We start from the raw sequence: 25,479 nt of genomic DNA on the forward strand, positions 1-25,479 counted from the left end.
TAAGATTTGGAGATACCGGTGTTGGACTGGGGTGTACAAAGTTAAAAATCACACAACACCAGGTTATAGTCTAACAGGTTTATTTGGCAGCACTGGGGATTAGATTAGTTTAGGATATCTGGTCGGCATGGACGTGTTGGACCTAAGGGTCTGTTTCTATGATTCTATTGTTGTGGGGCGCATTGTGAGGTCGTGAAAATAAAGTGAATGCAAGCTGTTTTAAAACTCTCCGTCTGACTTGTCCAGCTGTTTTGGTATAAAGTTAACTTTACGAGTTTTATGGTGGGGGTCTGGTGTTTGGAAATGCAACGTGCTCAGCAACCAGGAGCGACCCTCATCCATCCTTCCTCTCTCTCTCTCTCTGTGAATAAAGTCTGCCTTTTTTTTGTTGGCAGCTCAGTGTGAGCATGTGGTTACACTCTCCGTGCTGACGTCAAGGTCTTGCTGGGGGGTTTTGGAGTTTATTACCCGGGGACAGAGGGCAGAGCCTGGGCTTGGAGCGCCAGGAGTCCGCCTCTGCAAGTCCTGGGATCCAGACACATTCTCCAAAACCCCTGGGCTCCCTTCAAACACGCCAGCAGCCGGAGGGGGACCGACACTGTGACCCAGTCCCACACAGGATCGTCTTTTAAAGTCGTAAGATTGGAAGTCTGTCGACGCGGTGATGGTTCCCCAGTCAGTATGGTTCGCATTTGGAATATTAGCGGTGAACTTGACTACAGCGGTACGTGCAAGTTAGACGTATCTTGCTTTGATTTGCAGTTTCCGAGTGGTTCAGGCGGTGACAGTTTAAACAGTTCGAGTACTTCAAAGTTCCGGACGCTGAGCAGACTGCACTCAGAGGTCTGTGCAGTGCAGCTATTTCAGCTTAAGCTATTGAATGCTCCGTTATACAGTTAATAGCTCAGGGGGTTGTCAAGCAACAGTTTGACGTTCTGGAGTATTTAGGGTCACAGTTTAAAATTCTGGGGCGTTTAAGGTAATGATTTAAAAGTACTGGAGTATTTAGGGTCACAGTTTAAAGCTTCTGGACTATTTATGGTCACAGTTTATAAGTTCTGGAGTGTTTATGATACCAGTTTAAAAGTTAATCACATAACAAATTATAAATGCTGAAAATCTGAAATAAAAAAATTGAAAATAGGCCAGACATTTTTCTGCACACACCTTTCCCTGCAACCTAACAGCTTCCCTTTCATGTCTGCTCTCCCCATTGTGGTTACAAACACTCTCTCCAGGTGGAACAGTGGTTTACATTTAGTTTTTCCAGGTTAGTATATTTTACCCACTGCTCTCAATGTGGTCTTGTCTGCCTTATGGAGATTGGGGGACCGAATTTGCTAAAACCTGCCCTTCAGTCTGTAAAGATGACCCCATCGTCCTAATGACCTGCCGTGTTAACACTCCACCTTGCCTCATGCTGACTTCTCTGGCATTAGCCTGCTGCCCTGTCCCAGTGAAGCTCAGTGTAAGCTTTCAGGAACAAAACAGAAATTGCTGGAGAAACTTGTCAGGTCTGATAGAATCTGTGGAGAGAGTTACCATTTCGAGTCCAGTGACCCTTCTTCAGAACCAGGTTGATAGGGTTGTGAAGAAGGCCTACGGTGGTGTTAGCTTTTATTGGGAGAGAGATTGAGCTTCTCAGCTTTGAGGTCATGCTGCAGCTGTACAAAACTCTAGTACAGCCGCACTTGGAGTATTGCGCTCAGTTCTGGTCACCACGTTATAGGAAGGATTTGGAAGTTTAGGGAAGGGTTCAGAGGAGATTTACTAGGCTGTTGCCTGGTATGGAGGGAAGGTCTTATGAAGAAAGTCTGAGGGACTTGAGGCTGTTTTTGTTAGAGAGAAAAATTTTGAGAGGTGACTTAATTGAGACACATAAGGTAATCAGAGGGTTAGATAGGGTGGACAGTGAGAGCCTTTTTCCTCAGATGTGAAAGCTAGCATGAGGGGACATAGCTTTAAATTGAGGGCTGATAGATATAGGACAGATGTCAGAGGTAGTTTCTTTACTCAGAGGGTAGTGGGGGTGTGGAACGCACTACCTGCAACAGTAGTAGACTCGCCAACTTTAAGTGTATTTAAATGGTCACTGGACAAACATATGGATGAAAATGGAATAGTGTAGGTTAGATGGGCTTCAGATTGGTTCCATAGGTCAAGGGCCAAGGGACCCGTACTGCGCTGTCATGTTCTATTTTCTAGATGCTGCTAGTCCTGCTGAGTTTCGCCAGCAATTTCTGTTCTTGTTTCAGATCTTCAGCATCCACAGTTCTTTGATTTATGTAAACTTCAGGAACATCTTTTGCTTAGGCACTTTATAGCATTGTGAACTCAACACTGAGTTTAGCAATTTCACATCTTTAGCTTTGTGAACCCTCCTTTCATCTCCCCCCCCCCTCCCCGCCACCCCGCAACCTATCTTGTTTCATTTCCTTTGAATGTTTTGATCTTTCTGTTTGTTTTGCTTTTAGCCAGGAACTGACCTGCTCCAGGCACATCTTTTGTTTCTTCATGTGTCCCATCACTATTCCCTTTGCCCAATTGCTTTAGTTGGCTGGGTTGCTGGTTTTACAGTAATGTCCCCAATGTGGGTTCAATTTCCATCACTGTTTTGAGGATACCATGAAAGACTCTCCTTCTTAACCTTTTTCCTTGCCTGAGGTCTGGTGGCCCTCAGGTTAAATCACCACCAGTTGCTTCTCTCTAATAAGAGAAGCCCTATGACCTGGTAAAACTATGGTGACATGACAACAGCCCTTTGACCTTGTCTATCTATCAATCTTTCCTGTCTTTATTGCAAACCTTCCTTTGTTCATACATTCCTGATCAAAATCTATTACATATCTAAGCTTCTCAGCTCTGATGAACCTTTATTGACCAGAAACATTTAAGGTTTCTCTTTCCACAGATGCTGCCTCATCTGTTGATTATTTCTAACATTTCCTGTTTAAATAACAGTTTAGAAACTCTGGGTTTTTCAGGAATCAATGCCAGCAACTAACCTGAGACAGAGGAAGTATCTGTGAATGCTAACCATCTGGACTTTCAGAAGGCACTTGATAAAGTTCAATTCATGAAGCATTATCAAAATAAATGTACATGAATTGAAGGCAGCTTGTTACAGTGGATGGAGAGATAAAACACAGAGGGTGGGGATGATAGATGTGGCTAGTGGTGTCCCAGGGATATGGATTGGAGCCTCAGCTTTTCACTGCATTTTTAAACTGCCTACGTGATGAATAGCGAGGCAAAATACAAACTTGAGGATGATATCAAATTTAGATTTCACAGTAAGTGAAAGTGGAGGCAGAATGTTGTGGAGGGACTTTGATAGATTAGTGATAGGATAACCTGTGACAGATGAAGCTGAAAATGTGTTGCTGGAAAAGCACAGCAGGCCAGGCAGCATCCAAAGAGCAGGAGAATTGACGTTTCGGGCATGAGCCCTTCTTCAGGAATCCACATGCCTGAAACGTCGATTCTCCTGCCCTTTGGATGCTGCCTGACCTGCTGTGCTTTTCCAGCAACACATTTTCAGCTCTGATCTCCAGCATCTGCAGTCCTCACTTTCTCCTGTGACAGATGAAGCTCAAGGTAAGGCAGTACAATGTCATCCACTTTGAATCCAAGGAAAATTGATCAAAGTATTTTCTAAATACTAAGTTAGAAACTATGAGGAATAGAGAATGTTAGATACTGAAGTGCAATTATCACTAGAAGCTCGCAGACAATTACAAACGATATTAACAAGGCTAATAAATTTATGGCTTTTATCTCAAGAGGACTGGAATAGATATTACAATTGGACGAAGCTGGATATTAGACAGAGGGCAACTCGGGATGGGCAACAGATTTTGACCCAAACCGTGATATTCACGTCCCATGAATGAATTAATAAAAGGTTCTGGTTAAATTATATTGTTATGGATGACACAGCTCAAGTTGGATAGACAGTTTACAGTTAATTTCTCTGGAAATGTTATTATACATCTCAGCTGGGAGCTGAACCTGAATTCCTGGCTCAGTGATAGGGATACTACTGCTCCACCACAAGGACCTTTGTCTCTGAAACAAACCTGATGCTAATTGTGACTGGATACATTTTCTATTGAGCCTGTTCAGATCTGTTATTATACACCTCTGGAGCAGGTTGGACACAGCGTGAGCTTCCTGGTCTAGAGATAGGGACACTATCACTACATCACTCAGGATCGGTATGCAAAGAAATGCAGAGCCTATTAGAGTTAAATTATGAGACCTTGTCGGAAAGACTAGTCTTGCATTCTCTTGAGTGTGAAAGAATAAGGGGTGATTTCACTGAGGTGTTTAGTTGACTTAAGTAATTATCATAACTGGAGAAGGGGTCCAGAACGAATTTTGATGTCACTAAAGCTAGAAATGGTTTAGAAGATAAATTCTTCACATAAGGCCAGTGGAAAACTGGAATTATAGAGTCATGAAGCATGGAAACAGGCCCTTTGGCCCAACTCATCCATGCTGACCAGGTTTCCCAAGCTAATCTTGTCCCAATTGCTTGCATTTGGCCCAAATCCCTCTAAATCTTTCCTATTCATATAGCTGTCCAAATATCTTCTAAATATTGTAAATGTGCCTGCATATACCCCTTTCTCTGGCAGTTCATTCCACATATGTGTGGTGACCCTCAGCCCATTTGCTGTTGTCTAATGCAAAATATTCTTGAGAGTAGGTCAAGTGAACATTTCAGAATTGAGATTGATCCTTTTTCGTTAGGCACAGCTATTCAAGAATATAAACACAAGGCAGAAAAAGTGAGTTACAGCAGAATATAAGTGAGTGGTGGAAGAGGCTAATGAAGCAGAAGATGTCTTCCACTTTGTCATATTACAATGGTCTGGAGTACTCAAGCTAACAGTCTGAGTGTTTTGTTGTATTCAGCAAGACCTCTGAAAAAAAGGTGATTATGTGGTGTAAGATCAGTGAATTAGTAATCCAAAAGCCCAGGTTGATGCTGAACTGGGGAAAGACACAGTTTCAAATCTCACCATTCCAGCTGCAAGAACTTAAATTCAATTATTTTAGAAAATCTGGACTGTAAAGCTACTCTCAGAAATGATAGCATGTAGCTGCCATTAATTATTGCAAAAAACTTATCTGATTCATTAACTCTCTTAAGGGAAGGAAATCTGTCATCTTAGTCTGGTTCAGGGAAGGAGATTTGCCATCTTAGTCTGGTTCGGGGAAGGAAATATGCCATCTTAGTCTGGTTCAGGGAAGGAAATCTGCCATCTTAGTCTGGTTCGGGGAAGGAAATATGCCATCTTAGTCTGGTTCAGGGAAGGAAATCTGCCAGGTAAAAACAATGACTGCAGATGCTGGAAACCAGATTCTGGATTAGTGGTGCTGGAAGAGCACAGCAGTTCAGGCAGCATCCGAAGAGCAGTAAAATCAACGTTTCGGGCAAAAGCCCTTCATCAGGAATACAGGCAGAGAGCCTGAAGCATGGAAAGATAGTGAAAGGAGGGCGGGGTGTGGAGAAAGTAGCATAGAGTACAATAGGTGAGTGGGGGAGGGAATGAAGGTGATAGGTCGGCGGGGGTGGGAGGGTGGAGTGGATAGGTGGAGGGACTCCCTGAGATACTTGTAGAGAGAGGAGGTAAACTTCTTCAAGGCAGGCATCCTTGTAAGAGGATTCGCAGTAGGGTTAAAATCAACTAGATAAAAATCTGCCATCTTAGTCTGGTTCGGGGAAGGAAATCTGCTATCTTAGTCTGGTTCGGGGAAGAAAATCTGCTATCTTAGTCTGGTACAGCTTACGTTTGACTACAGAACCACACCAATATGTTTGGTTCTGAAATAGTGAAACCAGCTACTCAGTTCAGTCACAATTGCAGGTAGACAACAAATGCTGAGCTTCCCACATCCTCTGAAATTTAAAAAGAGAGACCTTGGGGCTTTTCAGGATAGCAATTTGAGCGATCTGAGATTTTCAAGTTGGGATTTGCAGGCTTGTGGGTATTCAGCTTCAAAGAGGAAGGTTTTTATAAATTTTAGATAGTGTTCAGGGTGAAACCACAACCTCGTATCTGAAGATTTATTTTTACTGATTTCTTTTTCATTGCATGCATATTTAGTTTGTATCTGATATTTAGTTTTTGATATTTTGCAGGCTGGATCTGAAGTAACTGGGAGCCCAGGTAGGTGTGTTATCATTCCATTATCCTTTTTCCTGATCAATCTGCAAACTTAGGAGGAAGAGCAACATTTCCCAGTTCCAAAATGGAAAGTTCATTGCTGTTGCGATAAATGGGGGTGAATTTGATGGGCAAATTCATAGATAGAAGGGTGTGTTTAATTGCCATGAGAGAGTGATTGATTGATGGGAGAGACTGGTTAACAGGGATTGAATGATTAACCATAAGCAAGGTTGACAGGATGTAGTTGTGGTTGGACAATAGGAGTGATTGATTAAGAAAGGGATTGATTAATGGATAGTGGGGAATGAGTGATGGATAGATTGATTGATTAATAGGAGGGAATGATTAGTGGGGAAAAAAACTTATTAACAGCGAGGAGTTAGTAATAGGAGAAAGCGATCGAGAACTCCCTAATGTCTATCCATTAACACCCCTATTGTTGTTGTGGTTCTGTTCGCCGAGCTGGAAGTTTTTGCTGCAAACGTTTCGTTCCCTGGCTAGGGAACATCATCAGTGCTATTGGAGCCTCCTGTGAAGCGCTGCTTTGATGTTTCTTCCGGTATTTATAGTGGTTTGTTCTTGCCGCTTCCGGGTGTCAGTTTCAGCTGTAGTAGTTTGTATGTGGGGTCCAGGTCGATGTGTCTGTTGATGGATGTTCTTGCCGCTTCCGGGTGTCAGTTTCAGCTGTAGTGGTTTGTATATGGGGTCCAGGTCCATGTGTCTGTTAATGGAGTTTGTGGATGAATGCCATCCACAAACTCCATTAACAGACACATCGACCTGGACCCCATATACAAACCACTACAGCTGAAACTGACACCCGGAAGCGGCAAGAACAAACCACTATAAATACCGGAAGAAACATCAAAGCAGCGCTTCACAGGAGGCTCCAATAGCACTGATGATGTTCCCTAGCCAGGGAACGAAACATTTGCAGCAAAAACTTGCAGCTCGGCGAACAGAACCACAACAACGGACACCCGAGCTACAAATCTTCAACCAGACTTTAAACCCCTATTGTGATTGACAATAGTAATGAGTTAGCTGGTGGAAGTAATTGATGGAAGGAATGATAGAGAGTAAGAGGAGGAGAGTGATACACAGTATGATTATTAATCTGTGTTTCATGGATTACTTGGTGATTATAGACATTACTGAATTTTCTCCTTTGATTTATCTTGCAGCAGTTTTGCAGAAGTTTGCCGCCCTGGGGCAGGAGGTCAGGCTGGTGACTCCACTCAGGACAGACTCCGAGGGCCGCTTCGTGTCCCACCTAGTATCGGGCTCTCAAGTCAGGCGGAAAAAGCGGAGTGGCCCTGCGCCCTGGCCTGGGAGTCCCGGGCAAGAGAGCCAGGCTGAGACTCACCCACTGTTCTTCAATGTCACCGTCTTTGGCCAGAGCTGGCAGCTCAGACTGGAACCTAGCTACCGGCTGGTGGCCCCAGGAGCCGTGTTGGAGTGGCAGGAAGATGGACAAAGTCACACACAGCCACTGAGTGAGGGCTGCATCTATAGTGGGGGCATCAGCCACATCCCTGAGGCCAGGGTAGCCATCAGCAACTGCGATGGACTGGTAAGGCATTAGTGTGTCATCTCACACACCCACTGGTGGAAGGAGGAGTAATGAGGTCTCCAGGAATATTGGTGGTCTCTATGAGGTTCTCAAAGATCCATTCGGGTTTCAGGAAGTGGAGACTGGGGTTATGGAAGGGAATTTGGGATCTTGAGGAAGGGTTTTGGGGCCTCTGAATGACAGTCGGTTCTCAGGGGGTCATTGGAGTTAGAGGAAATTAGCTTGAATTTTGGAGGTAGGAGTGAGAGGAGTCATTGCTTAGAGTGGTGATGGAAAAGCACAGCAGGTCAGGCAGCATCCAAGGAGTAGGAAAATCGACACTTCAGGCAAAAGCCCTTCATCAGGACTGAAGGCAGGAAGCCTCCAGAGGCATTGGCAATCACTTGCTAATGAGTATGATTGTCCACCTTGGAAATTCCGTGTCACTGGTCATGGATTCTATGGCCACTTGTCTGGTTGATGAGGCTGATCCTAGAGCCGCATCTCTAACCATTTGTTTCTGGGAGGTGGAATTGCTCTTTGCCCTAGAGATCATTGGTATTCCTTTCTCCAGTTCCTTTTCTATACTTCCTGCTTTTACTGGGTGTTCTCAAAGAATTGTGTCCCTTCAATACAGGAGTTTCCTCCAAGTCAGTTTCTTCTGAACAAAGGTTTCCCATGCACTGATGTCGAATTACTTGAGGGAGGCTTTGAAGTGCTTCTCTTGTCCTCCTCTTGTTCAAGTGCCCACCTTGAGTTGGGTGAAGATAGTTTGCTTTGGAAATCAGTACTCAGGCATCTAAGGACATGTGCGGCCTAGCAGAGTTGGTTTCAGATGGTCACAGCCTTGATGCTGGTGCTATTTTCTGCTTCAGGGATGCTGATTTTAGGAGACCTGTCCTCTTAGATGATGTGAAGAATTTGCTACAAACAGCATACTTCTTTGATTTGATTTGTTATTGTTGCATATGCTGAAATACAGTGAAATGTATTGTTTTGTATTCTGTCTAGACAAAGCATACCATACATTGGTACATGAGGTTGATAGAACAGAATGCATAATATGGTTTTACGGCTACAGAGAAGGTGCAGAGCAAGATCAACTCTACTATGTGAGATGTCAGTTCATAAGCCTGATAACACCAGGGAAGAAACTGTTCTTGCATTTGTTGGTAAATGGTAGTCCACATTTTGGAGACGTATAGAAGAGTCAGAAGAATGACTGCATTGTACACAAAGAATCAGCTTGAATGTTATTGTCATTGAAGACGCTTAGACTCTTATCCAACATCTGAAGACAGTGCTTGCGGATTGGATGTGATGTTGAATCTCTGCATCAATGTCAGCCTTAAATGAGAGATAGCTTCTCAGGTAGTGGGTATGTTCCATGATTGGGGGGATTTCTCCATTGATCTTAAGGGAGGGATGGTCTGGAATTTGACTTGGACAGATTGGTAAAGGCTTTGTGTCATCTTGAGGTTGAGGCGAAGTCAATATCTTCTGTGAAGGAATTAAGTGAGGCTTGAAGATTCTGTTCTAAGAGAGCAGAGGTGACATTGTCTACTAAATACTAAAGTTCTAAAAAGTGTGGGTGGTGCTGCTTTCTTCTATGATTTCCACCGTTTGAGGTTGGAAAGTTTTCTGTCCATCCTGTAGACAATATCCACATCACTGGGAAGCTCATCCATGACAAGATGAAGAATGCTGGCAATGAAGTGGGAGTAAAGGGTGGGGGTAATGACACACTCTTGCTTGACCGCTGTGTTGTCTTCAAAGGATTTGCCACTTTACCATTGATGAGGACTGTCATCCTGTTGTGGAGGATTCAGAGGCTGCTGATGAATTTAACTGAACAGTTGGCCTTTGATAGGATCTTCCATATCACTTCACAATTGACTGAGTCAAAGGCTTTGGTCAGATCAATAGAGCGACTGGTGTTGACCTTGGTATTTCACTTTGATTGAAAGTCACAATGGCCTTCAGGAAGGATTCCCTCTGAGACTGGGAGAAGGGCCTAGCAAGGATTTGGGTGATCTTCTTCCTGGTGATGGAGAGTAAAGAGATTCCTTGGCCATTTCCACAGTCCACTTTGTCTCTTTTCTTGAAGGCAGTGTCAGTGATAGGATCACTGAGATCAGCAGGGATTTCTTCTTTGTCCTAAATTTTCAGAAACAGTTGATGGAGATGATGGGTAAGCTCTGCTCTTCCCTATTTGAAAATCTCCTTTGGAATCCTATATTCTCCTGCTGCTTTTCCATTCTTCAAGTGTCTAATGGCAGCTTCAAATACTGCCACACCAGGTGGGAGTCTGAGATCATCTTTGATGGAGAGTTGAGGGATTTCTTCAAACATGTCCTCATTGATATTTACATTGGTGGTTTAGGAGTTCTTTGAAGCATTTTCTCCATCAGAGACTGATGTTTTCTTTGTCCCAAAAGGGTGCCATCCTTACTCTGTACCAGTTTGATGCCAAGAATGTTGGGTTCATATATTATCTTGGTGGCACTGAAGAAACCCCAAGTATCGTGCTTGTCAATGAGGAGTTGCCACTCGTTTAGCTTTCTCAGTCCAACCTTGTTTCTTCTTGGTCATCTTTGTAACTCTGCCTTTGCCCTTGCCTTTGTTGCTTTAGTTCACCTCTTTGATTCACTGATGATGTTGCTGTGCCAGGCATGGAGAGCTTTCATCTTCTTGTTGATGAAGTCTCTCAGTCTTGATGTTTTCCAATCCTGTAGCCTGTGGTTTCTTCACAGCATGAGGTGATGGCTGTCTTCAGCTCTTTCACTACATTTAAAATGATCTCATTGGAGATTTTGGTGAAGGCATTATTGGACATTCACTTGTCAGCTCAGCTCTTGAAGCTGCTTGACATTTTGGTTTTTTTCTGAACTTCTTTTAACTTCTTTTAACTTCAGCTGATTCTGGTGGCATTTGAAGGACGTTGAGGAGCAGATGAGCTGGTGGTCTGGTCATTGCTTTGGTAATGAAGACGGCCTTTTGGGCTGAGGATTGAATGATAATGCAATTGATCTTGTGCCAGTGCTTTGATCATGGATGCATCCAGGAAGTCTTGAACTTGTCTTTTTTGGCAAAACAGTGTATTGGTGATGACCAGCTGTGTTCCAGACATTTGGTGAGCCATTGATGTTACAATTCCTGACTTTTTCCTTTCCGATGACCCCATTCCAGAGTTGGCATCCTTTCTAACCCTTTCTGTTGAAGTCTTCGAAGATGATAATTTTATCTTCCTCAGGGCTGTTGGTGAATATGGTGTGCAGAATGGAGTAGCAACCTTCTTTGGACTGGTCTGTGGCATTAGGGTGGAGCTATGGCAGTCATAACTGTGGCTGATTCATGGAAAGTTGTAGAAGGACAGTCACGAGGCAATTGTTGATGCCAACAGAGAGCATTGAGAGTTGGTTGACCTTTTTGTGCTTGATAGCAAATCCAGTTCCATATGTTCTAGGTTGATACTCGGGCGTTTCTCTCCAGAAGAGGGGTAGGGCTAAATATGAATTATAGGATGAGGGCATCTAGCTAAAGTTTAAAATGTAGGCATTTATACATGGGAAGGTGTTGTGGGTAATACTGAGTCTGTGGTGATCAGTTAGAGCTTATATGGGCAAATTCAAAGGTCTTGTCAGTAGTGACCTGGAAAAGGGGAGGTTTTACATATGGCTGGCTGTTAGGAAAGTTCAAGATGGGTTCCATCAATTGCATTCAAGATTTGCATTAGTGAGAATATTATGCTGGTATGAGATCTTTGCTAGTTGGCAATGGGTTAATAGCTAGTATTCCAGAAAAAAAAACTGGATCTATGACAAAGCCTTTACTTAACGACAAAGTCAAAGTAAACTATTAGAAAGCTAAGCCAGAACAGACTGTTCTGGCATATATAGCTTTGCAAAATTTGATTAGTAGCAGACAAGAATTTTTATATTTACAGATGTAAATTCAATTAGTATTAATTCATGGAGTAACAATCTCCTGTGACTGAATCTGTCATTTTCTTAAGTCTGTTTGAATAGATATGAAATATGGATACACTTTTTGTTTGGTGAGAATGTTCCTATTGGTTGGCTTCAAGCATGTTGGGTCTGGAACGTTCACAGTCCCATGTTTTACTCCAATCTCACACCTCAGTATTTCCTTCAGAAAGACCTGTCGCATTGTATAATCTCATCCAAACCAAAACACATTTCCATGATACAAATACTTAATCTATTGTGTGCACTCATCCTGCAAATATAGTGACAAGCACCAGCCATTGATGGTGATGCTTTATTAAAACTAAACTATAGTTGAAACGTTTGAAAATGGATATCCTATTAGTTCTCCATTCTCCGAATCTTTTTGATAGCAAAGCAAAGGTTGACTGAACGGTACAAGTAAGTGCCATCTACAGTGACTGTGTATTGTACCTTTCCTGCCATTATTCATTTAGTTCTGTTTATAGATCTTACCAGAGATATTTGGGGCAGAATATCATCTCAACTGGTTCACAAACACCAAAGTGATAGTAATAGAGTTGGAACATCTGCTGTGGTCAGACATCCAGGCAACTTCCATTAATACCTTTGGAAGTCAAAGACATAAGTACTTTCAATTTACAAAACTCTAGGTCCTTCAGTTTGCTACAGGAATGAAATAGAAATTTTTGGTATGGAACACAGAATGCAAAAAAAAACAAGCCTGTAAAGAATGGTTCACTCTCACAGACAGTGTATAAAAACATTGGTGTGTCACTGTGATCAGTGCCAGGCTGCCTAGTGTAGTGTACTTTATGGGTCCCTGTGAAACTGGGAGAGAGATCGATTGGTATACTGCCCAGCCTAATGCTAAATAGTGGTGAAGATGGACAATGGTGTCTGAAACTGGTGGTAAGATGGAATAGCATTGGTCCAGGGGCTAGATTCTCTGTTGCTAGTGTTGATTGCCCCATTGGGTGAACTGAAATCTGGATACTCAATAGCTCAATAGGACTTTATGATTTTTGCCATTTTCTTTCATTGTCAAATATGTAATTAATATCAGATAGTAGAGAGCTAAATACTGGGCTTCCAGGGAAGTTGATTTGAGTTGATTTGGAGTTTGGTGGTTGGACAGCAGTGCTGCATTACAGTATCCATGGTTTCCTACTCTGATTCCATCCAATTTTGTTCTCTGTTGGGAATATGAATTGTCAACCCTCAGAACATAATAATGAGTTACTCACACGACAATTGTTGCCGTCTTTCACTCATTGAATGGTCTTGTCTATTGTGGATGGGTGGATTACAGATTTCGGGTAACAGGATGAAGATGCAGCCAAAGAGAAGACCCAGTTGTATTGAGTCAAATTTTCAAAGTTTTACGATTCCTGTGAGAAGGTGGTTGGTATCACGCTGTCTTCTGTCTGTTCCTCAATCTCTGTTTGTAGTATAAAACTAACTGGAGTTGCATTATAGCTTCATTTCCTTGCTTGCCAGTTTAGAACGTGCCAGCACGAACTGTGGTAGAGGCCAGAAAATAGTGGAGCCTGTGTGTTCCTTTTGGAATTGTGTGGTCTTTTGTCATTCCAGTTCTGCAAAGCCTGCTGTTATTTAGTTCAGTTAAGTACTGGATGAATAAACTGTTGTCCTGCATTTTTAAGTAGGCCCGATTTTACAGATCAAATTTCCATGCCTGTAAATCAGGAGGCAACTTTATGAATGGAGGAGCAGTGCAGTGCACATTGATCCCATTTCAGGTCCGCGGAGTGGTTTTGCAGCCGCAGCATGACAGCTCAACAGAACGTCATGCTACAAAGCAACTTTAAATGGCCCACAGGCTGCAGGCTCCATTGCTAAAATATAGACATGGCCAAGCAAGCGCACAGATCAGTGAGAGTTTTGCAGTGCATTAGGACCTGTACCCCCACTTATTCTCCAAACCCCATCCTCACATTGGAGACTTCATGCTAGCCACAGAGGAACCTGGCAATCTTCCCTTTAAAGAGGATTCTGTGGAGGTTGGAGATTGTGCCCAGTTACTGATCTTGCAATTAAGTTTGAAAGCAGTCTTCAGGAGCTGAATGAAGAGAAAATTATAGTCTCTAATATCTTTTGAAATGTTGTTAGTCTCTACTTGTTTTATTGTATGTAAGAAGGAAAAGCTATACTTTTATCAAGCTGTTTGTCATGTTTGTCAGAGCAGAAGTATTTAAATTATAATATTTGCTATTTTAAGTGCCGTTACTATGAATAAGCTTTGGCTATCTTAATATAACAGTAAACTATATCCTGTGATATACAAAGATTTGAATAAAATGCAGATGCTTCAGACTATCAGCTACTGAAATCCTCATTTGGTTCCATAGATACTCAACAATTTTAGTGCATGGCTGACCAACCTTCCATCTTCCAACATCCAAAAACTCATCTAAAACCCAGCTGTCCATATGCTAATGTGCAGCAATTCCCGTTCACCTATTGTTGGTTTACATAGGCTTCCAGTCAAACCCCATCACAAAGTTAAAATTCTAATCGCTGTGTTGAAATCCCAGTCTATAGACTGACCCCCTCATTATTTCTAGTGTGCTCCTCCAGCCATAAAACCTCCAAAACCTGTGCATTCCTCCAGCCGGACCTTTTGTGTACCTACAATTCTGTTGTTCTACTGTCAGGAATCATTCCTTTTGACCTTCTACAAATCTTGAGATTTCTCTCTCTCTCTCCCCGCTATTAGTATGCTCCTTGAAACTTATAAATTTGGCTGAGATTTTGGTTACCTTTTCTAATGCCTGCTTCTTGACCCACATTAGCTTCAGTCTGTGAATCACCTTGGAACACTTAACTATTTAAAGACTGTGCAAATGCAAGCTAAAAACTCTCAGAATTTCTCAGATGGCTTCTGCCAATTGGGTACTGTAACATTGGCAGGCAATTAATGAAATCTCCGGAAATATTTTGTAAACAGGATTTCCGCAGAACTTATGACTTATGATCAGAGAAAGATTTCTTTCATTTGTTAATGGGATCTAACAAAGTTTGCAGTGTTTACTATAAATGTCTAATTGATCTTAAGGTGGTGGTGAGCCACCTACTTAAGTTGCTGCATTCCATGTGGTGTAGGTACCCTCACAGTGCTGTTTGGGAGGAAGGTCCAGGACTTTAACTGAGAAACTGAAGGAAAGCCATGAAATTCCAAGTCAGGATGTGGTGTGGTCAGAAGAGCTTGCATTCCCATGCATTTATTGCCCACGTCATTCTAAGTTGAAGAGGGTGCAGGTTTGGTACATGCTGATGAACAGCTATGATGTGATGATGTAGTGAATCTAGTAGACTATAGACAATGCACTCTCTGTTTACTGGAGCTGAAGGGAGTGAATGTTTAAAGTGATGATCAAGCATTTTGCTACGTCCTGGGTGGTGTCAAACATTTTGCTGTTGGAACTGCGCACAGGCAAGTTGAGAGGATTCCATTGCACTCCTGGCGTGTAGATGGTGAACAGGCTTTGGAGAGTCAGGGAGCCAGCTTCTTACTGAAGAATTCTCAGGCACTGACCTGCTCCTACAGCCACGGGTTTTGAATAGCCAGTTCAGTTAAATTTCTGATGGATGACATTGAGAGTTGGAGAATTCAATGACGGAAATGCTGCTGAATGTCAAAGCAACCTGGTTAGATTCGCTGCCGATTAAGATGGTAATTGACTGGGAATTTCATGACACTTGAGTCTGAATGTTCAAGTCTTGTTTTATTACAGGAGTTGCACATAATACTTAAAACTGTGTCATCGTTAAGAGCATCCCTACTTATGACCTTATGGGGAATTGTTGGTCAATATTGCAGCAGCTGACAATGGTGATGAAATATGTAGGTCTGCACAGAATTATTGAGACATAGCATACTGACATTCTTAGCAATAGTTTACATCAGCATTGACATGATCTCTACAAACAGTAATAGCTGAATTTCCTCCCCATTGACTTATATGGCTGACAAGTAACAGAAAGAAATGCTCGTGTTTATTTGCCTTTTTTATGGCAACCAGACATCTCAAAGTACATTTCAGCCAAGAAAATACTCAGGGGTGTAATCAGTGTTAAATGTCAGTCAGTTTGTGCACAGTAAATAGTAACCACAGATAATCTGTTTTGCAATGTTAATCTGAGGGATAAATTTTTGTCAGGGCACCAAACATAATCCTTCTGCTCTTACAGTACAGAAAAAGGCCATTTGACCCATCAAGTATGCAGTGACTTTCTGGGGAGCATCCCACCCAGTCCCTGCTGCCTATCCTGTACCCATAAGCCCATGTTATGCCATGGCTAGTGCATCTAACCGGCACCTCCCTAAACATGACAGATAATTTCCCACGGAGAAAGTGAGGAATGCAGATGCTGGAGATCAGAGCTGAAAATGTGTTGCTGGAAAAGCGCAGCAGGTCAGGCAGCATCCAAGGAGCAGGAGCATCGACGTTTCGGGCATGAGCCCTTCTTCAGATAATTTCCCATGGCCAATCCACCTAACCTGCATGTTTTTGGACAGTGAGAAAAAAAAAACTAGAGCACCCAGACATGGTGAGAACATGCAGGCTCCACACAGAGCATCACACAAGGCTGGAATTGAACCTGGGGCCCTGGTACTATGAAGCAACAGTATTAACCATTGAGCCACCATGCTGCCTTATCTTTTTGATTGTATATATTTTTCCTCATGTGCATTACCTGATGTTGCAATACTTTGAGAAGGATGTGAAAGCAGTCATGCCTCACTGGGGTGGGGTATGATGATGAAAGTTAAGCTATTTCCAGATTTGTCGCAGCATTTAAAGGTTTTACAAAATCATGTGTAATTCACAAATGTGTTTTAGATGTTTTAAACTTGGGTTAACAGAAAGCATAAAGCAGGCTTCTGTACTTAACAAAGATGACTATTTATTACAGATAAATAGATTCTAACTACAGAAAAACAATTGAGTTATCAACAAATAACAGTACTAGGTAAAACTCTAATGCCTTTGTAACACCCTCACCATCCTAATACACGTACGATAAAAAAAAAAGTGGTGTTATAGGCGGCTAAAAATTCTGTGAAGGCAATTCAACGGTCACCTGTTCACAGGTCTCTCTGAGATCATCCTTTTGTCCTGCTAGGACTTATTATTCCTTCATCTAATTTTCACTGATTTGCAAGAAGCATTGAGTTATTGGTTCACAGCTTATGGAGTGTCCAACTTATTGGTTAAAACAGCAGCTTACAGCTTACAGATGAGGGAAAGTCAACTGGCTTGCTTTAGTTTTATGTCACAGAACAGTCAGCGTTTCCCATTTCATAGGCTTCAGGCAATCTTGTTCATATCCACAAGCTATTCAGCTAACTGGGACTTAACTGTTGGCAAACCGAAAGCCTTTGTCATCAACAACTGGTTATCACTCCACAGACCTATCTGCAACATGTTGCCAGCCGAACTTCTGTTTTTGTATGCACTTCTTGGTGTCAGTTTATCTGCAGCTAAACTCTACCCTCCCGTCCTCCCCCACCCGTGCCTTAACTAAACCACGGGTTGACCAAACAACACTGTAAACAACACATAATAACTTCTGGTTGTTTGCTTTTTTAAAGTGTGACAATCCCTCCTGCAATCATTGATTATTTTAAAGTAGTAGTTTTCCCTTATAATCCCCAATAAAAAAATAAGCTAATAATATAAATATAATAAAGGCTTTGGAGAGATGATTTATTAGAATGGCTCCAGAGAAGAGCAGTTGTAGTTTTGTGTCTAGACTGGAGAAGTTGGAATTACAACAGTATATGGAGAATAAGGAAGGAGAAACTGCTTCTAATGACTGAAGGCTAATGGGGTGGGGGGGGGGGGGTGTGGTGGGGGGAGTGGGGGAGGGGGAGTGGGCAGGTGTGCACAGATTTTAGGTGACTGATAACTTAGGTTTCAGATTACCTTGGCTCATGGCTAAAAGGTAGCCTCCAAGTAGACGTAGAAAGTAGAGACTGTGTGCTTGTATTGCAGATGTAGAATGAGTGACCAGTTCTCATTGGAGGCTTGACACACAGTCATTAAGAAGCAAAATGTGTCCCATACTACTTTGGGAAGGACATCAAAAGATGCATCCAGGATCCACATTTAACACCAGTTAAAAAAAAGATACTTACCTTCAAGCACCTTTTATAAAATTTTGCTGTCCAGACTGCAGCTATAATTATTCTCCAGGTCTGGGAATTTGTGGAGACTCCTTTGGCCAACAACAAAAAGGGATAATTGCTGCTTTCCCCCTGGTTCTACTATAAAGCCACCACTCCCTCCATATCTGATCAACACCCTTATTTTGATGGCCTGACCTTTCTCATCTCAGTTGACCATTACCTAATTCCCCTCTCCCTCATTGTTATTTTCCCTTCCTACTTTTAAGACTTAGTTAAGGACTTCTACCACATCCTGAAATTCCACCTGTCTTCAAAGATAAGATGCTTGCGCTTTGCAAGTTTAAAGTTAATGGTTTGCGCCCCAGACTTGCATTGGAGAAGAAAGATCGTTTTGTGGATCCAGTTTGTGCCAAACAGCAGGGATCAACTTTCAAAAAAATGTGAAATGTTACTTGAGAAAAGGAGGAATTAAAATGATAAGGGAGCAGTGCAAATGCTGATGTTTAAGCCACCATTTTAGCATGCTGCGGGGCCAGTGAGCAAACTTCAGAAAAATGGTTTGCTGTAATAGTTCACATGCATTTCAGGGAAAAAAAAATAAAGTAATATTTTGATGGTTTAAGCATGTGGTTAGTACAAAATTAACTTGAAAACGTGCCATGCAACAGAGCTAATTAATTAAACCTTATTTGCATTTTTGGGTGGGAAACTGGTCAAGCGAGAAAAAGATTAAATCATAAGTCCTGATCACCAGGGATGTAGGTGCAGGTTAGGACCAAGTGAAGGAGTTGGTTTAACTAACATTGACCTTGCTTTGTCTCTGGTAGGGAACACTTCAAGTTGACCTTTGCAGAATTAATATACCTTATTGTAGCGGTTTACACAGCAAGTCACTCATTTCTTGCCTACAGTTGACTGGCTAACTCATGTATTCATGTCTTCAGGATATTAGCAGTATATTGAATTTTTAAAAATTTTTGTGGCAACTGTCTATACTTTCCAAAAGAAAGCAGGCCAAGAGTAGAAGTCATTGAAGTGTTTTCAAGTGTTTCTGAAGAGCTCAACGATTCATTCATGTAACCTTTTGCCAACACAGTTATGCTCCTGGTCTATGACTGCCTTCTGTTTTGCCTCAGCTGTATCTTGGAGTTGATTTGGTCCCAGGTTGTCGTTCATCACCTCCGTTATCTCGGATAGATATCACTTTGCTCGTGCATACAAACCTCTGCGCGATACAGCATTTTCTCGGCCCTCAGAGGAGCTGAAAGGTTATTCTTCCAGGTTCGTTATAATAGAAAAGAAATAGTTGACAAAATGTTGGCTCCGGTACACAACTTGAAGTGGAGCTTGCAATGAAAGCTACAGTGCATTTACCATTATGAAAATGAGCTAGAAGGAGGGGAAGACATTAAAGGTGGATTGGGAATCATGTGCCTTCTTTCTCGTTCTTCTTGGTCCTGATATGATCGAATATTTCTGAGGCTCTGCATGGATCTTGAGTATCTACAATTTATGTGCTTTAGCCCAGTTTCCCGGTGTGCTATGTGACATTTGTGGCATATGTTATCTTTTATGAACTTGATCAAGACTGCACAGACTGTTTTATTGGTATAACACTTAGCTCTGAGTCAGATGGTGTGTTGGTGCTAAACCCATATCAGACACTTGCCCAGAAGATCTAGGTTGACACTCCAGAATAACAGGGAGTGGTAGGACTCTGAGAAACTGTCTTTTAGGTGACATCTAAAAGAAAGACCCTGTCTCTGTCCTCAAGTGGTCATAAAATTTTGTATGTAATTTTTTCAAAGACCAGACATCTCACCGATGCCATGTTTAATATTTATCTCCTCAAGTATCAATAAATGGATTATCTGTCCATTATTAAAGTGCTGTTCATGGCACATTGCTATAAATAGCTGCCACGGTTTAGAATTGCAACTGTAAAGTGCTTTGGGACTTTGTGAGATCATGCAAGATATTGTACAAGTGCTTTCCTTTCCTTATTGTCTGAAAGTTTGGCATGGGTGAACAGCAAATTTAAAATGGTTAGCAGGCTACAACTTTATGATGTCCTTGACTTGGAACTATACTGTGATGATGATGTCACTTTAAAAAGGATTTTTTTTTTTGTCCTGGGTTTTATTTTGAAGAGAGGTTGTAAAGGCAGAAGTGACAAACTATCTACTGGAGACTGCCAAAGTACGTAACATAGAAGGCCTTTAGGGTTTTTTATATAAAGATTGGAACAATGGAAGCAGCTGGAAGGTGAGTGGCCAGCTCTCACAGACCAGGCTTTCTAGATTTTTCTACCTTTAGCAGTCAGAAGCTGTTTGGGGTCTCAGAAGAGTTGGAAGCTTCAGTGAATGATTGCTAGCTCCTACTTTCTCTGAAATGTCTCTTGATGTTGGTTCCTCCTGGATTGGAGAACTGCATGTAAAAATCTGAATCTGAATTTATCTTTTTTGTCAAGAGATGTGTTTATGGGATGTCATTATATTGGAACAGTTATTCGTAATAGTTACTGTGTTCAATATTCAGTTAAGATTTCCCATAGTTAAGTTATTCTAAATTCCTCTTTATTTTGTTTGCATTTTAACTATAGTGTTTGCAGAAGTAGTTTGACCAGTTGCATCACATTTGGAACACAGCACTTCACATTGACCTTAAATCTCTCCGTATGGGACTTGGTGTCAGATATTATTCAATAAAACTTAACGTCAAGGACTTTGAAACATTTTACAGTATTAAAGAGGTTATGTAAACCTATTGTTTGAATCCCAATCCAGAAACTTGAGTACAAAATGTTTGCAGCCATTTGAGTGAACAGTGGGGTGACTGTTACATGGTTGGAGGAGTCGTCCTTTGATGTGTTAAATGTGTTAGGTTCCGATGTCACTCTGAGGTGGACTCCATGACAGTAAAAGGAGGATAGGGAAACATTCCAAATATTTATCGCTTAATCTACATAATAAAGATAGCTAATCCAGTCATTGTCGTATTACTTTGTACAATTGGGCTGCAGTATTTCTTACAGTAAAATGATGGCTACACTTGAAGGACTTAATTGAATGCTTATGCTTTAAAATCCCCTGTCGTCATCTGTGTGCTCCTTAATGCAGGCTGTTTCTGTTTTCTGTCCTTCAGCTGTTACCTGCGTTTTCCTGCTCTCTTATGAAATTGCAGTGTTGTCCCATTGTTCTATTTTGGCAGCACTCTACACAAACCATTAACCTGGCCTTTTGCCTCAGTAGCTGAAGTTTCCATGTCCGGAATTTCCTTTTTTGAACAAGATGGGTATTAGCCCCATGAGGATTCATCACTGACCGGAGTTGGAAGTCCTTCAGGTTTCACTTTTGAGGAAGCAGTGGTAGGACAGAGCACTTCCTTGTGGTCTCATAGACACATCAGGTTTTCATATGTCTCGCCTGCGGTTGCAGACTCCTCAGAATACCACTCCTGCACATCTGCACATCAATGGCTGGTTGTTCAGAGCTGCCTGATGAGACTTCAGTGACTGTTATCCAGCTGTTACTTGGGGATGGAATTTCTTTATTGGAAATCCTGACAAGTGCATTCACAGGCTCCTGTGTTCATAGAATGATAGCAATCGCAGCGCAGGAGATGGCTTGGACAGTTTTGCTTGTGCCAGCTCCAGGGAAATATTAAACAGGTTCCCCTTCCTAACTTTAGTGAAAAACAAAGAGAAAGAATGTACATTGATATAGTGCCTTTCATTACCCCAGGATGTTTTGAAGGTATTTCGGTTAATAAAATGATTCATAAGTGTAATGCTGTTTATAATGTCGGGATGAAGGCTTCAGATTTCTTGATGGGTTGGGGATATCAAACAATACTACCATCTTATGTTTCAAAGATCATTGTTATTAGTTGAAAACTTGATCTTCATTCTGTCTGCAAGCATACACTGTGAAGCTGGGATTATGTTAAACATTCTCTGCTGCTAGTCCAGAGTACTCTGTTCATTATCAGTACTCATGATTCAACAACTGTGCCTGGCTGAGTAGAATTTGAACTTCCACTGTTCACTGATGTGGCCTCTTCACTGCTGTTTCAGTCTGTACCAGCTACTCTGATTCCCCCGTGTGCGTGAATCACAAGGTGAAAGTTGGGCTGTACTTGTGCTGAACTGAATATCTGAGCTCGGGCATGGTCTGCATGAGTGCTGTGATGATGCATTCTGGGAATGTGTAACCTTCTTTGAGTGGGTATTGTTATAATCCTGCACCACCAACTGTGGGATACTTGAAGGCTCTGTAGGAGATTAATGACATTAATATAAACAGTCCAGGGAAGAAAGCAATCAATATAGAAAAGATCCTATTTCATTCACTTCAAGTCAACAAAAATGAGCATGGTATTCCATGTGGCTATTTGATATGTAATTCTGACACCAGCTAGCTGGTAGGGGGGAGGTCCTGTCTGATTGATGGCCAGGCAGACAAAGATTCCTTTGATTTTTTTTCAATGCCTGTACTTCCATATTTGTTAGCTGTGAGATGACGTAAAGGCCAACTCAAATTCTCTGCCTCTCCCTAACACTGGCCTCTTCTGTGAGGAGGTGAGGAAGAGATCCATGAGTGATAGTAATAGCATGTGTTAAACAGCTGAACGGAGAGCATCTGCTGAAAGTAACCGTGAGGGAGCGGTATGACACTGAACAGCATGAAGGTCAGAGATGGATGCAAAAGTAAGAACGTGTGGAAATGCAAAGACCGGGGGCACCTGCAAAGTAAATTGGTGAGAGAAGTGTTGTCCTGGGGTTAGCTGATGAAGGCAGAGTGAGAGGTTTTGCGGTGATGTGCACGCAAGTCTCAATGTGATTGGGCCATCATCATCACCATCTCTTTCCCTGTCTTTCTTAGGCCGTTGAAATGTTTTCTACATTGTGTGTTTGTGCACAATTCCATTTTTCTACTGCTGATAGCCTGTGCCACCTCCTTTACTGCTGCTTTGATGTCCATAGCTGGCTTTGTCAATCCATTGTTAGGGAGCACAGTATGCCTTTAGGTCCTTAAAGCTTGCAATAGCACATCCAAGCCGTGGTTGCTGAAACAGGCCTTTAATCATTTATGTTCAATGGCAAGACTTGATCATGTCTTCTCACCATCACCAATTGCTTCACCTTTTGTGTTGATTGTCCCAATAAGAATTTATAATTGAAATCAGTTGTCCTGTAGGTCATCAACATACCTCCTGATATGAAGTCATCAGGAGACCTAGTACCGAGATGCCACCAACAGATGCTCTTTACATACTTGTGGGTTTACCATGCATTATTGCAAGCCTTGCTCCACTTCTACAGTGCAACATTAAATTCCAGCCCTTTGACTCTACTGGGATGCTTCAGAGAATCATTTGTTGAACATTCTGGGTAGATTCAGTGTCATTTTAATCATAACACATATTTTATTATTACTGCAGCTTGAATTCCTCTTTTTTCTTGTTGACATTACTGTGGTACTTCAAGGAGAAATTCTGCAGTGTTGCCTCTTTCTTTTGATATTTATTTTTTAACTGGATTCTCCAGCACCTAGAAAAACGTAGTAATGGATGCCCCTGGGAAACTTGTGCATGTACCACTGTTCGTAAGCTGCATATTGCTGTTTTATCTTCACTGATGACTGGGAAACTCGTCAAGCACAAACTTTGGCAGGTTATGATGTGCTGATGTGTTTCCCTGCCAAAAACCAGAAGTATTGGAGCTATGCTTTTTAAACTTATTAATCCTCAGTCCATTCCTACTGCCATATGCCTGGTCTCCTGACATCTGTCCCTTGTCTTTTCCACTTGCATTTCGATATTGCCTGATGAACCATGGTGTCAAGCCCAAAGAATTGGCAGGAATCTTGATTTGTGTTTTCTTGTTGCTTAGAAGTTGCAAGAGATGTAGCCAAATTGCTTAAAATGTTGCAAGTTGACCCTAAAAAGAAGTCTGAACATGGGGGATTTGGCAATGGCAATGCCCTTATTTTGTGTAAAGTCAATGTTACTTGCCATTTTTCAACCCAAACCTGAAAATAATCACATGCAGTCAAGGACTGTATCAGTATTTGGCAAGCTGCTAATGCTAATGAACATATTGCAAGCTATAAGCCTATATTCCCCATACCCGACTTTATGGTCTAATAATGGGAAGAAAGTCACTGAAGCACCCAATGTACTTGCAGTTTCTTATTTTAGTACTGTATCACATGTAATTCTCAAGCCATCAACTCAACAGTAGGAACATCACGTGAAGAAAATAATCAGAATGAGTAATGGAATACTTTTTATAACTATACTTTATATGCAAGGAATAGAATACAAGGAGGGAGACATAATTCTTCAGTTATACAAAGCCTGGAATAGTATATTAAATCTGGGTATTACACCATAGGCTATATAGCTTGGTGTTTCAATATTGATTCCAAGAGGTAAATGATGGGGATGGATTAAACGACCCAGGGCTGTAGTCTGTGAAGTTAGAAAGCTAGAGAGTGGTTTGATTAGGCTCCAAGTTATTATATGGGTACACTTGGAAAAGCTTTGACTCTACGGGAATTCTATGATGGTCTGTCCAGCCAAAATCAACCAGGAAAGAGGTGTCTGTGACATTTAAGTTGGTAGGTGAGGCATTACTTGCTCCTGCTGCCATCCCAGCAGATTGCAGCAGAATTGATTTTAAAATGGGATCTGTAAAGGCGATTGTAGGCGGGTAGCAGCATCTGTAAGTATTTGACTCTGCAACAGCTATTGCAGCTGACAACAATGGGAAAATGCCCAATGAAATGTGGATTATCTGACTGACGAAAACAGTGTCGAGCATTTTGTGACACGTATAAGATATGTTTTACAAGAGGACTGGGGCTAAAATATGCAAGAACTCTAAATGCCCTGAAAAACCCAAACAGAATGAAATTCTCAGCACCATTTGCAGATGGCCAACCATCAGGGACAATATGAAAGACATTTCCAAACTCCATCCATGGCATATAGCAATGTCATCAAAGCCTAAGAGGTAACAGCAACATTACAGCTTGTATACTCCAATACACAGTCAATTTAACGTAGCAGATGGATACACAAAATCTCTTCCTGTATCCAAGCGATATGCCACAAAGGAATGGATAATGTGCATTATATGCCAAATTTGAGACAGGGACAAGTACAAATATAACTTCTTTATATATTTTACACAAGATCTACTCAGAAAACTGACACAATGTTGTGATAAACTAACTGCTGACAATGGTTCTGCCATCTCATGCATTGGACAGTAGGCGATTGTTAAATATTTGAAAAGGAAGAGAGAAGCCGAAGTTTACTTTTAGCAGCTGGGGGCCGACATTAAAATGAGGTCTGATTACTTCACCAATGCTGAAACCTTGGGTGGAAAATCAGACTTGATCCCTTCTGAACATCATAAAGTCATAGGGTCATAGAGGTGTATGGCATGGAAACAGACCCATAGGTCTACCTCTTCCATTCCGACCAGATATCCTAACCTAATCTAGTTCCATTTGCCAGCACTTGGCCCATATTCCTCTAAACCCTTCCTATTTGTATACTTATCCAGATGCCTTTTAAATACTGTTTTGTACCAGCCTCCACCACTTCCTCTGGCGG

General features: G+C 41.7%; 1 protein-coding gene across 1 annotated transcript in view; it reads left to right on the forward strand.

Moving 5' to 3' along the window:
* Positions 1–481: 481 nt before the first annotated feature.
* The window catches only part of LOC132829086 (A disintegrin and metalloproteinase with thrombospondin motifs 3-like), a 268,759-nt gene continuing 243,761 nt past the window's right edge, over positions 482–25,479 (forward strand). Inside the window, exons 1-3 of the mRNA XM_060846397.1 lie at positions 482–724; positions 6,152–6,179; positions 7,364–7,752. Of these exons, the coding sequence (XP_060702380.1) occupies positions 665–724; positions 6,152–6,179; positions 7,364–7,752 (477 nt within the window). The 5' untranslated portion in view covers positions 482–664. The remainder of the gene's footprint in view (positions 725–6,151; positions 6,180–7,363; positions 7,753–25,479) is intronic.

Source organism: Hemiscyllium ocellatum, chromosome 2 (assembly GCF_020745735.1).
Source record: "Hemiscyllium ocellatum isolate sHemOce1 chromosome 2, sHemOce1.pat.X.cur, whole genome shotgun sequence".
In the NCBI taxonomy this organism is placed as follows: Eukaryota; Metazoa; Chordata; class Chondrichthyes; order Orectolobiformes; family Hemiscylliidae; genus Hemiscyllium; species Hemiscyllium ocellatum.